Source organism: Lynx rufus, unplaced genomic scaffold (genome assembly GCF_022079265.1).
Source record: "Lynx rufus isolate CCGP_SWC_20201006 ecotype Redwood Valley unplaced genomic scaffold, mLynRuf1.p SCAF_9, whole genome shotgun sequence".
NCBI lineage: Eukaryota > Metazoa > Chordata > Mammalia > Carnivora > Felidae > Lynx > Lynx rufus.
Window position 1 is genome coordinate 62076654 of NW_025814897.1, and position 12473 is coordinate 62089126.

Below are 12473 nucleotides of genomic sequence, written 5' to 3' on the forward strand. Positions count from 1 at the left end.
GAGCTTGGTAGTGCATCTTCTAAACCTAATCAAGTCCTCAGAGACCACAGCCCCAGCAGGGCCAAATGCATTCTCGTGAGAGAATTTCAGCCTGACCACTCAATCAGGCAACTCCTAGATCCCTGGAGCTTGATGAATATGACAGAGTTCATTTTTTATTTGAATTTAGCTAACACACAATATTGCATTGGCTTCAGGTGTACGACATAGGGATTCAACAAATCTATATGTTATGCTATGCTCACCATAAATAGAGCTCCCATATTTCACCATACAATGCTATTACAACATAATTGACTATATTCCCTATGCTGTACCTTTTATTTGCATGACATAAATAAGTGGAAACCTGTATCTCTCACTCCCTTTCACCTATTTTTGCCTTTCCTTTAGTGCCTCACCTCTGGCAACTTTCAGATTTTTCTCTGTGTTTATGGGTCTGTTTCTGTTCTTTTTTGTTTTTTTTCATTGCACATATAAGGATCATATGGGATTTGTCTTTCTCTGTCTGATTTATTTCACTTAGCATAATACCCTTTGAGTCCATCCATTTTGTTGCAAATGGCAAGGTCTCCTTTTTTTTTGCGGCTGAGTAACATTCCATTGTATGTGTATACCACATCTTCTTCATCCACTCGATTATAATGGATATTTGGATTGCTTCCATATATTGGCTGTTGAAAATACTGCTGCAATAAACATATGGTTGCATATATCTTTAAGAATTAGTGTTTTCAGGGGCGCCTGGGTGGCGCAGTCGGTTAAGCGTCCGACTTCAGCCGGGTCTCGATCTCGCGGTCCGTGAGTTTGAGCCCCGCGTCGGGCTCTGGGCTGATGGCTCGGAGCCTGGAGCCTGTTTCCGATTCTGTGTCTCCCTCTCTCTCTGCCCCTCCCCCGTTCATGCTCTGTCTCTCTCTGTCCCAAAAATAAATAAACGTTGAAAAAAAATTAAAAAAAAAAAAAATTAGTGTTTTCAGGGGCGCCTGGGTGGCGCAGTCGGTTAAGCGTCCGACTTCAGCCAGGTCACATCTCGCGGTCCGTGAGTTCGAGCCCCGCGTCAGGCTCTGGGCTGATGGCTCGGAGCCTGGAGCCTGTTTCTGATTCTGTGTCTCCCTCTCTCTCTGCCCCTCCCCCGTTCATGCTCTGTCTCTCTCTGTCCCAAAAAAATAAATAAACGTTGAAAAAAAAATTAAAAAAAAAAAAAGAATTAGTGTTTTCAGGTTTTCTGGGGTGGGTAAATACTCAGTAGTGGGATTACAGGATCATATGGGATTTCTATTTTAAATATTGGAGGAATCTTCATGCTGTTTTCCACAGTGGCTGTACCAATATGCTTTCCCACAAACAGTGCACAAAGGTTCCTTTTTCTCCAAGTCCTTTCAACACTTGCTATTTCTTTACTATGTAGTTCCAGCCACTCTGACTGGTGGGAGGTGATACCTCCTTGTTGTTTTTATTTGCATTTACCAGGTGATGAGTGATATTGAGCATCTTTTGATGTGTCTGAAATCTTTAATCAAGTCTGGGCACAGCCTATACACATAACAATGGTGTTTGATTAATTCACTTATTCATTCACTTTTATTCAACAGATATTATTAGGCCTCCAGGATATATTAGGGGTAGGTGAGGGAAGCCAGACCTCTTCCATCTTCACAGTTCCCAAAGTAGGTTTTGTAACCATAGCCTTAGGAAATTGCGAATATATCCCTGATTGACAATACCAGCAACATTCCAAGTAAAATAAAGGGGGAAGTATTGGGGAAGAATTGACTGAGGCCAAAATTATGTTCAAATTCATTGGGTGACATTTTCTAAATAGCATGTAATATTCTGAAAATGGCTGGTTGTACTGCTCATATTATTTCTCATCTCATAAAATATTTGTCAACTTCTAAGTTTTAAAGAAACTTTGAAAATCAGTGGATGGCAATATAGGTAAATGATACGGTCATAGCTTATAGGTGATAGCTGCCATTTTACAGAAACATCTCTAGCTATGTCATGAATAGAGTTCCTCCATGGGCACACGCCAACCCAAAAGCAGCTGCCAATTTCCTATATCACACAGAGCCGTGCCAGACTCTGTAAGACATGGTTTCTGTGATTATGAAGTTGACAATAATGTTACTCAATTCATTCATTCTAAAGGACAACCAAGACCCAGACTCTGGGCTATGTACTGGGGATAAAGCAATGAATATGACTGGTAGTCCAATTATATTTAATGTTGTACACATTTCAGCAGTACCTGAAAAACACTCCAATGAAGAAATGAAAAGAACATAAGGTTCTAATGAAAAAGGTCAATACATTAGGAAAAGAATCACAGAGCAGCTAAAGCTTATAAGGAATCTTGGAGCTGTGGGATTCAGCAAGAAGGGTTTAGGTGATAGAATTCCATGCAGAGGAAATGATGTGAACACAATGAGGAAGCACAAAGCATGAAAGAGAGTAGTTAGTGATTCACAATCTGCAACAGCTACAGTAAGACGTCTTTTTCAAGAATGTCATAAGTCTAGGATTAGGCAGAGATGGTGGGAAAGAGGAACAACTAGGCATTGGCCACGCTCAGCTGCAATCCTTGCAGAGGGAGGGTTGTGATAAAGAAAATGGGCATCTCCCAAATTGCACAAATACAGCTCAGAAAATAGCCCTTTGAGGAAACAAACTCCAATCTGCCAGGAGTTTGAGACTGTACACTTACATGGAGCAGAAATTTAAAAAGATTTCTCCATATGTCAAAATGGCTAATACATGAGCACAGTGGGTTCTATATCCTAAATGAAAGCACATGGGGAAATTTTGAATTAATTATCAGGGAACCAGTTAGCCACATTTCAAACTCCTTCTCAGAATTCAGTGGTTCTCCACTGGGGTAATTTATTCCCCCAGTAATTTATTACACTGAGGTAACTTATTACCTCAGTGTGAGGTATCATACCCTCAGGGGTGAAGCAGCTGCTGTGTGAAGATCAGGGATGCCACTAAATATGCCACAATGCAGAGGACATCACACTGAAACAAACGGTCATCAAGATGGTAATATGAGTGAGATGAAAAATCCTGCCCTAATTAAAGTGCTAAAAAACAGTTGTGAATTAGAGGATTTGAATAATGACTGCTGAAGAGATCTGTTGGAACTTAATGAGTCTTCAGCCCCACACCACACCCAAGGCAAAGGGATAGGGAAGTACATTCCAGTTTAACTTGGGTCAATACAGAGATACCTCAAGGATTCTACTCAGGAGACATATGTTCCCCCAAAAGTTGGAGAAAGAAAAACATGGCCGACTGGTTCCTGACTCATGCCTCTACATCTACTTTTTTACATCCTTACAGTTTGCATGACAGACTAATGATGTTCTGAGGAGACTATTTGTTGCAGTAGGGGCAGGTTGACCATTTCCTGGATGAGCTGTGTGCTAGAGAGAGCTGTCAGGGCGTTGCCTTAGCTCCAGTCCACCAGAGCATAGGGCTCTACAGGGGTGATGAGTATTTGGAGGAAGACACAAGCAGTCATACAGAGTAAAGAGATATTAATTTAAACCAAGTGAAGAAGAAGTAAACTATGGAAAGAGGTTCCACGATAATCTATGAAACACAATGAAAGGGTCAGGTCTAAACATTTCACACACCTACTAAACATGACAGCAGCTAAATGAAACACGCATGAATAATGAACCATCCACTTTCCCTTCTCTCTCCTTTCAGAAGAACAAGTCAAAAGCCATGGTTAGCGAGTGAGGGATGGGAGAACAGAAATGGGGTGACTCCGAACCCTGGAAAGTTCTACTATTATGTGAGCCGGGGCATTAATACACACAGGGCTCACCAGAGGCTGTGTTATCATCTGCAGGGGACCAGAAATCTTAGGAAACTCAGTTTTCATGCACGGTGGAGGAAAGAACTAGCCTGATTCAATGCAACTAAAGGGGTCTGAGAAGCAAAATTGGTTATGTTCTGCTCATACATTATTTGTTGGGCTTGGTCAACATTACAAAATCCTGGGATCCCTTAGAAGACAATGACTCCCCTCTAACACACCTGCCCATCCTTCACAGACAGTGTCTTGCCCTGGATAGAGAATTGGACTGGCTGAATAATTGCTGAGTTCTTTTTCAGATACAGGAGCCCATGCTTTATTCTCACTGGTCTTTAAGGCTCTCCAGAGACTAAATTCTTTCCGATGCATGTTCAGACACAAAGCCAGCCTCACTTGCTCTCTCCAGAGGCTTAGAATTAGATAAAAAAGAGCAGGCATGAATTCACTCTAACAGATACAGAGGAGTGTGTGTGTTGTTCCCCTGGTGACGTTCCTCTGTTTGGCTTCTGGTGAGTTCTGCAACCCAGTAGTGGGTAGCTAGCTGACTCTTCTGAGGTTTCTTCTAAGAAAGGGTGAAACTGGGTAAGGGGTGGGGAGATAAAGAAGAATAGAGTGCAGGAAGCTACCAGAAGGGAGCTTTTTATTAGAGTGAGCAGAGCAGGGGTCCCTGGGTGGCTCAGTCAGTTAAGTGCCTGACTCCAGTTCAAGTCATGATCTCACGGTTTGCGAGTTCAAGCCCCAAATCGGGCTCTGCACTGACATCTCAGAGCCTGGGGCCTCATTCGGATTCTGTCTCCCTGTCTCTCTGCCCCCACTTGTGCTCTCTCACTCTGTCTCTCTCTCTCTCTCTCTCTCTCTCTCTCTCTGGAATAAATAATAAACATTAAAAAAAAAACTTAGAATGAGCAGATCAGATGCAACGTCCTTAGACTTGGGGTTCCCGTTCTGGCTTTGCCACTAACTTGTTAACTCTGGGTCATGCACTGTTTCTCCTGAGAGCTCACGTTGCAGATTCAGTGAACTTGGGATCCATGTTCTTATGATTCATTAACATTATAGCAGTTCAGGGTGGAGAATAGGATCAGAGCACAGGCAAATTCCAGAAATCCAGGAAGCAAGGTGATCACAAATTACAACACGGATCAAACCCACTGCTGAGCGTGCAGATGTTCAACGTTTGTACTTGTCATATAAATTTTGAGACAAAGTCTGTAAAAGGCACCTGGGAGATTAAAAGTGTAGACAAATCAGCTAGTTCTAAATTTTACAGCGGTTTGCCATAGCCAAGCATGTCTAATCTTTTTCTATTCCTGCCCTTGATTCCAAATGCTGGTCATCAGCAGAGACTCTCTGTTCACCCCCAACTCCTTCTCAGCCTGTCTTTGTCTTCTTGAAGCTCTGTAGCAAACCTTCACAGGCATTCTCTCTTTGACTAGAAAGTAAAAAGTAAAAGGACTTCAGAGCCATAAAGGATAATATGTGGGAAAACAGTGATAAAGGGGAGGAGACTCGATCTAGACAGAGAACTTGAGCTTCCCAAGCCCACACGGCCAGGACAAGCCCCATCCAGGGGAAATGCCAGGGCTCCTCACCCCCTCCAGGGCCTGTTCCCCTAAACCACTCTGGCCCCTCTGTGGCTTCAGAGAAAGGAAAGTTCAGAGCCAGGACAAGGGAACTGGAATCCCGCACTGGAGACAAGAACTTCTGCATCTTGTTGGCCACGTGAATCTGCTTTTAGCCCTTCTCTTTGTTCGATAGTGTCTGAAATCTCCATGCAGAAATGTGTGCTGTTTTCCTTCTCAGCATCTTCTCCAACACCTCAATGGGTCTCAAAGACTGAACTAGACATTAGAGAGTCTTACAGATCCTTACTCAGATGAGGCGTTGTCACCTGCTTCCATGCTCTAAGAGGCAGGCTCACTTGGGGGAGCGTCCACCTCTGTCATAGATTCACTGGTGGCATAGATATAAGTTCCTGGCAGGGTATCTGGCACGTAATGTGCTCAGCAAGGATTGGTTTTCTCTCACTGATTTCTTTTCTTCACATGCACCCAGACCGCCCCCCCCCCCACAAGGTGAGCCACTACTGGGAACGATAAAGGATGTGCTCCTGGGGTGTCCGGCAGCCTTTTTCCCACAAATGCTACAACTCAGATCCCTACACGCACGATGGCTTTTGCCCTGTTCTGCACAGAATCCTGCTCACTGAAGCCTGTTTTCTTCTTTTTCTTCTCCCTTCTCTTTCTGTTCCTTTCACCTTTGCTCACCTCTCTTCTGTTTTTTTTTCCTTCCATGAGTTTTTTATGAAGAAGGATAATTGCAGTCAGGTGGGGGAAAATAGAGATGAATGGGGTTGTTCAGTCCTGGATCCCAAGCATCACATGTCTGGAGAGAGGCAGGTATGCACAGACTGATTCTAGGACCAGAAGGGATGTAATCAGTAACACAGAGAATGGCCGCATACTTCCTGGGAAGCATAAGACGATCCAAATTATAAATTTTCCCATAAACTCTGTAATGTTCCCCTTGTAATAATGCTGAATTAAGGGTCATCCAAGAATTTCTATGGCCTATGTATACCTGGGGCTCTCAAGTCCTTTTTCTTCCATCCTGATCAGCAAGGATTCTGAGATTATGCTGTGACCATGCTTTGTTAGGTTTGAGAGAAGAAGGGGAAACAAAATATTTACGGAGTTTTCTCCTATAGGAGAGTGCCTTAGCCTGATACTGTTTTGCCAGATGAAAAGTCTTCCAGCCCTCTCTGTCTTCATCCATCATGAGGGGCTGGAGGTGAATGAATTCCCAGAACATCAGAATGCTGGAGGTTACAAAATGTAATCACTCTCACAGAGAAATGGCGGTGGGTTAGCCTCTGGGATTGGAGTCAGGAACACATGTCATGGTAGAATAGCTGAGTAATAGAGTACATGAGGGCGCGTCTATGTTGTGAGGGGTTAATAATGTGGGCACAGGAGTCTACACACATGTAAGTGACATGCCGTTGATGGTCGAACTCTGCATGTACATTGTGTGTTGTGTGCATACAAAATCTGCATATATGTCAGTGTGGACTGAGTGTATGAGCACCACAGGGCACATGCATGTTCAAGAGTGTGAATGTCAAGAATAAGAGTTGAACATATCTGTGCAATAAAAGTAAGTGTGTGAGGGGCTCCTGGGTGGCTCAGTCAGTTAAGTGTCTGACTTCAGCTCAGGTCATGATCTCCTGGTTCATGAGTTCAAGTCCCGCGTTGGCCTCTGTGCTGACTCCTTCAGATTCTGTGTCTCCCTCTCTCTCTCTTTCCATCCCCAGATAGTTCTCTCTCTCTCTCTTTCCCTCAAAAATAAGTACTCATTTAAAAAATTAAAAAAGAAAGTGTGTGAGAGACAGCAGTGCAAGTGCAAGGTGCTCTTTCTAAGAGCAGGAATGGGATCCTGGTGAGGCTGTTGTGAAGGTACATGTCTCTGAGATAAAGGATATTTTGAAAGTATATATGACTATGTAAGGGGGTGAAAGCCTGGTGTTTGGTGCAATGCCCTTCCACAAGCTGAATGGTAGCATAACTATAGAATATTTAAGAGAGAAGTAATAATGTTTCCAAAACGAGGAACACCTTTGTGCATTTCCACAACGTTTTCTTGTTCTTTTTGTTTTGTTCTTTTGGAGCACTTCTGCCAATAAAAGGCTGGTGTCCAGAGGTGGTCAATTTTCTCCATAGCCCATGGACCCTTCCCCTCTCTCACATAGCACATCATCATTCAAACTAGCTCTCAGAAATGCTGTGATTAGTCGAAGACACCTCTGGTTAACCATTTTCAGGGAAATGTTTAATACTTCCAAGAGTTATTGTAACTCTAATTCCTGGTTGTCTTTACAATGACAACCTATGGATTATACTTCACATATTTGCATTCAATGATGCTCTTAAAACTAATTGAAATATAGAAAATTTTCTTTGTACCTAAGTAATGTTTTTGAAGCATTCTCAATGTCTTAATTTTCTTCATAAAATAGAGGAAAATTAGCCCTTCCTGGGGCCTGCTGACCATAAAATGAAGAAAGAAAGTTTGCCTACATTTACCTCTAACCAGTGATTTCAGGAAGGCATCAGTTTCCAACTGTGTAGACTTCACCCCCTGTGTGTCTTACTCCCTGGCTTCTTGCCCTCTAGTAGGGGCAACTCTCAGAAGTCCCCAAGTTCCAATCCTGAAAAGTGCCCTGGCCTCCCCCCCACCATGGGACTGTTCAATGTCACTCATCCTGCTTCCTTCCTCCTGACCGGCATCCCTGGTCTGGAGAGCTCTCACGCCTGGCTAGCAGGGCCCCTCTGTGTCATGTATGCCGTGGCCCTCGGAGGCAACACTGTGATCCTGCAGGCCGTGCGAGTGGAGCCCAGCCTCCATGAGCCCATGTACTACTTCCTGTCCATGCTGTCCTTCAGTGACGTGGCCATGTCCATGGCCACACTGCCCACCGTGCTCAGAACCTTCTGCCTCAATGCCCGCAACATTGCCTTCGATGCCTGCCTGATTCAGATGTTTCTCATTCATTCCTTCTCCATGATGGAGTCGGGCATTCTGCTGGCCATGAGCTTTGACCGCTATGTGGCCATTTGTGATCCCTTGCACTATGCCGCCGTGCTCACCAATGAAGTCATTGCCGGAATAGGCATAGCTGTGGCTGCTCGGAGCTTCATCACCCTCTTTCCCCTTCTCTTCCTCTTCAAGAGGCTGCCTATCTGCAGATCCAATGTTCTTTCCCACTCCTACTGCCTTCACCCAGACATGATGAAGCTGGCCTGTGCTGATATCACTATCAACAGCATCTATGGACTCTTTGTTCTTGTATCCACCTTTGGCATGGACGTGTTTCTTATCTTCCTCTCCTATGTGCTCATTCTGCACTCGGTCATGGCCATCGCTTCCCGAGAGGAACGCCTGAAAGTTCTCAACACATGCATGTCACATATCTTGGCTGTACTTGTGTTTTACGTACCGATGATTGGGGTCTCCACAGTGCACCGCTTTGGGAAGCATGCCCCATGCTATGTACACGTCCTCATGTCCAATGTTTACCTCTTTGTACCTCCTGTGCTCAACCCTCTCATTTACAGCGCCAAGACAAAGGAGATCCGCCGAGCCATTGTCCGTATGTTTCGGCGCATGAAAACATGACTTTCATGCTTGCCTTTAATATCTGATGTTGACTGTAGCCATAAGTCTTCATCTGTGGTGTTATTGTCATCATCACCGTCATCATCTTCAATCACAAATAATAAAATAGATGTGTGTGGTGTGGGAAAAGTAAAAGATCAGAAAGTGGAGATAACACAAAAGAAATGGTAGTACAATCAGCAAACCTCAGTGGCATTCATAGAGAGGTGAATGTTGGTGATTAGATAACATTTTCCTGAGGAAGATTGATGTAAGCTAGGAATCATTTTTTATAACAGAGCTATTACCAATATTATAATAACTAATAAATTGAGTGTCATCACTAAAAGTGTCTGGTTCTATAAGAAATTGATGTGATTTAATGCATTTAACCTTCATCACAATCTCATGAGGTGTAGAGAATTAAGTCAGTTTTTCAGAATAATATAGATGATAGGTGATTCAGATGAGACTGTTCTTGTCTATCTCCACTCTGTGTGTCTAATCCCAACAAGGACCACCCTTTGTTGAGTTGGCCTCACTATTAACATTACCACAGTTATCCTTCCCTTCACCATCACTGTCACCTTGAACATTCATGAGTGCTTCAAAACACTCAAAGCACAAAGTGAAATTTGATGTATTGTCAGAACTTGCTATACGATGTATGACCCCAGAAAACTGAAAGAGGCTGACATCTAGAAGAAACTCCAGATTCTTCTCTGCTTCCTTCATCTGCTCACTAAACCATCCTCTCACAGGGAGGTTCAATATCTGAACCATAGACCTTTTTTTCTTTTTGACATTGTACTAATAAAATGATTTTTCTTTGTCTTCCTTTCTTGGGATTTTAATTTTCTTCTACATAATGATGTGGTAACAGATGTCAAAAATCATGTCTTTCTAGAATTTTAATTAAAATAATTAAATAAAATAATTTTAATTAAAAATAATTATTTTGCACATTCCATTAGATCGGCTTTCCTGCATTCTCTTTCCTTGATACCAGGGAGGTAGGATACAATAAGAAATTCCTTGGCAGAATTAGAGTACTCTCAGATGAGGTTTGGGCTTACATCTAGACTAAGTTAAAGGAGATGCCCTATTGAGATCGACCTACACACAAGGGAAACTGGGCCAGATACCTCAGCACAGCTGAGCATAAAGTTATCTAGAGTTTTCTTTTTTTTAATATGAAATTTATTGTCAAATTGGTTTCCATACAACACCCAGTGCTCATCCCAACAGGCGCCCTTCTCAATACCCATCACCCACCCTCCTCTCCCTCCCTAAGGGAATATGAAAGTGAAGTATCAGGTGCCAGAGGGAGGGAACTATTTCTGAATGGAAATGATATAAGCATTTGGGATTCCGGTTCCATAAGTGAAATAAGAGAATCATAATGTCAGTGCCCTTGTAACATCACTCAGCATGAGTTCGAATGGGAAATAATGAGTCAGACTATGGTCTTCAGTCAGTTTAAGTAATATATATATATACATTTTTCTTAAGTAGGCTCCACACCCCATGGAGGGCTTGAACTCACGACCCTGAGATCAAGACCTGAGCTGAGAACAAAAGTCAGATGCTTAGCTGAGCCACCCAGGCACCCCAATAATGACCTTTTTGATTCATACAAGAAGCATTGCATCAGTTAATAATAAGAGTAGTAATTTATTATGCCTTGAGAGTCAGATTAAATTATTATATAGGTGCAAAGGCAAGGGTTGGGGACCCTTCTATATATGAAAATGAGGAAAACGTTCTCTGATTCCAACCCCAGGGAGAAGAAGAAGACGACCTTTTCACTACAGGCCTAACATTGACAGCCAAGGGTAGAAAGAAGAAAGGACAAGGAGCACTGGAATAGGAGCCTCCTATACGTGCCGCTGGCTCCTCTCCACTTTATTTCCTCCCTTCTTTCTTCATTTTCAGTTACCAATGTGGCTTGTTTACAGGGGATAAGGAAGAAACATTCCTATGTTTCTCCTCCTCTTATGAAGTACTTCGGAAGAACTTAGGGCCACTATTGTGTCTTCTGTCCCCAGAAGGTGGAGATTAAGCCCTGCTTTTTGCTAAAATGGAAACTTTCTCTTGTCTTTCTTTATTTAACAAGCTTTTCTTTAAACTCAACCTTTTTCCCTATTGACATGGGAAAATACCTGGATTTGGCCAACTAAAAAGAGAAAAGAATATTTTACACTTCTTTTATTATATGCCCCTTAGTTCTGCCTTAGAAAATTAGGTCACGGGGCGCCTGGATGGCTCAGTAGGTTAAGCGTCTGACTTCGGCTCAGGTGTCGTGACCTCGCAGTCCATGGATTCGAGCCCCGCCTCGGGCTCTGTGCTGGCAGCTTGAAGCCTGGAGCCTGCTTCGATTCTGTGTCTCCCTCTCTTTCTGCTCCTCCCCCATTCACACTCTGTCTCTATCGTTCTCAAAAATGAATAAACATGAAAAAAGAAAACAAATGTGAGTTAAAAAAAAAGAAAAAGAAAAAAGAAAATTAGGTTACCTAAGAAAACTACATACTGAACTTGGCTCAGCTAAGTTTGCAGGGGAACAATACTGAGGTTTGTGGAGGAAAATGTCTGAGTAATAAAGGTCATGCTTTTGCATTGCCTGTCAGGGGTGCATAGTTCATCCTCCAGGGCCTGCATTGGGCGGGTCAATAAAGAGATGGAACTAGAACAAGACTTACAGTAGGGTAGGATTCCTGACCCCCGTGCCTCATAGTAAGACTCACAGTAAACTCAATACAACTAGAATGTGATGCAGAATTGAGAAAACACACCTCCACGTTGTGTGGCCTTCCATGCAATTAATTTCTGTGTGAGCCCAGGAAGTGGGAGAACCTTCAGAAATGAGAGCAGGGTAGCAGAAGGCTATGACCAGGCCCCTGGGCATGGCTGACCATCAGCCCCACTTTCTCAGTCCCACTGAGGTTCACCCAACCTCCAGGAAGCCATCTCCACACTTGATCAGTTCTGCTAGGATGGGACAGCTTTGCTGCTGCTGTTGTGATTCAGTAGGATGAGAAGCGCTCTTCCCCAGAATCAGGGGTACAGACGATCTTTCTTCTGGGTTACGGTTCTCCCCAGCAAGGGCATTGCCTCGTCAAGAGAATATCCGACCCTCTTTTGTCAGCTGCACATATTTTCCCACTGTGCTGATGCAGGTGGACTCAGGACCCTGCACCACTCTGTTTCATGTTCAGGAAAGAGGGGATCCACGTGTTGGTGGCTGTGCACTGAGCACAGGAATGCCCTCCAGACAGCTCAGTGGGGTGTGTGCCCTGAAGAGGGCTCAAGTTTCATAGAAACAACGAACAGGTCATGAAGTCAGCAGTCACTTTGTGAATTACTATCTTCCCAACTTCAAACAAGTAATTGGGTCCCTGCTGAGCAATTACCCCATGAAGGGGAAGAGGAGGACCTCTTATCAAGCAGCACCTGAACACGAATGTCTGTTGGGAAGGTCATGGAGAAGTCGTGA

General features: G+C 43.5%; 1 protein-coding gene across 1 annotated transcript; it reads left to right on the top strand.

Moving 5' to 3' along the window:
• Positions 1–8062: 8062 nt before the first annotated feature.
• LOC124505731 (olfactory receptor 51I2) lies at positions 8063–9001 on the top strand. The gene has a single exon (XM_047071750.1). The coding sequence runs from the start codon at positions 8063–8065 to the stop codon at positions 8999–9001; it is 939 nt and encodes a 312-aa protein (XP_046927706.1).
• The last annotated feature ends 3472 nt before the right edge of the window (positions 9002–12473 follow it).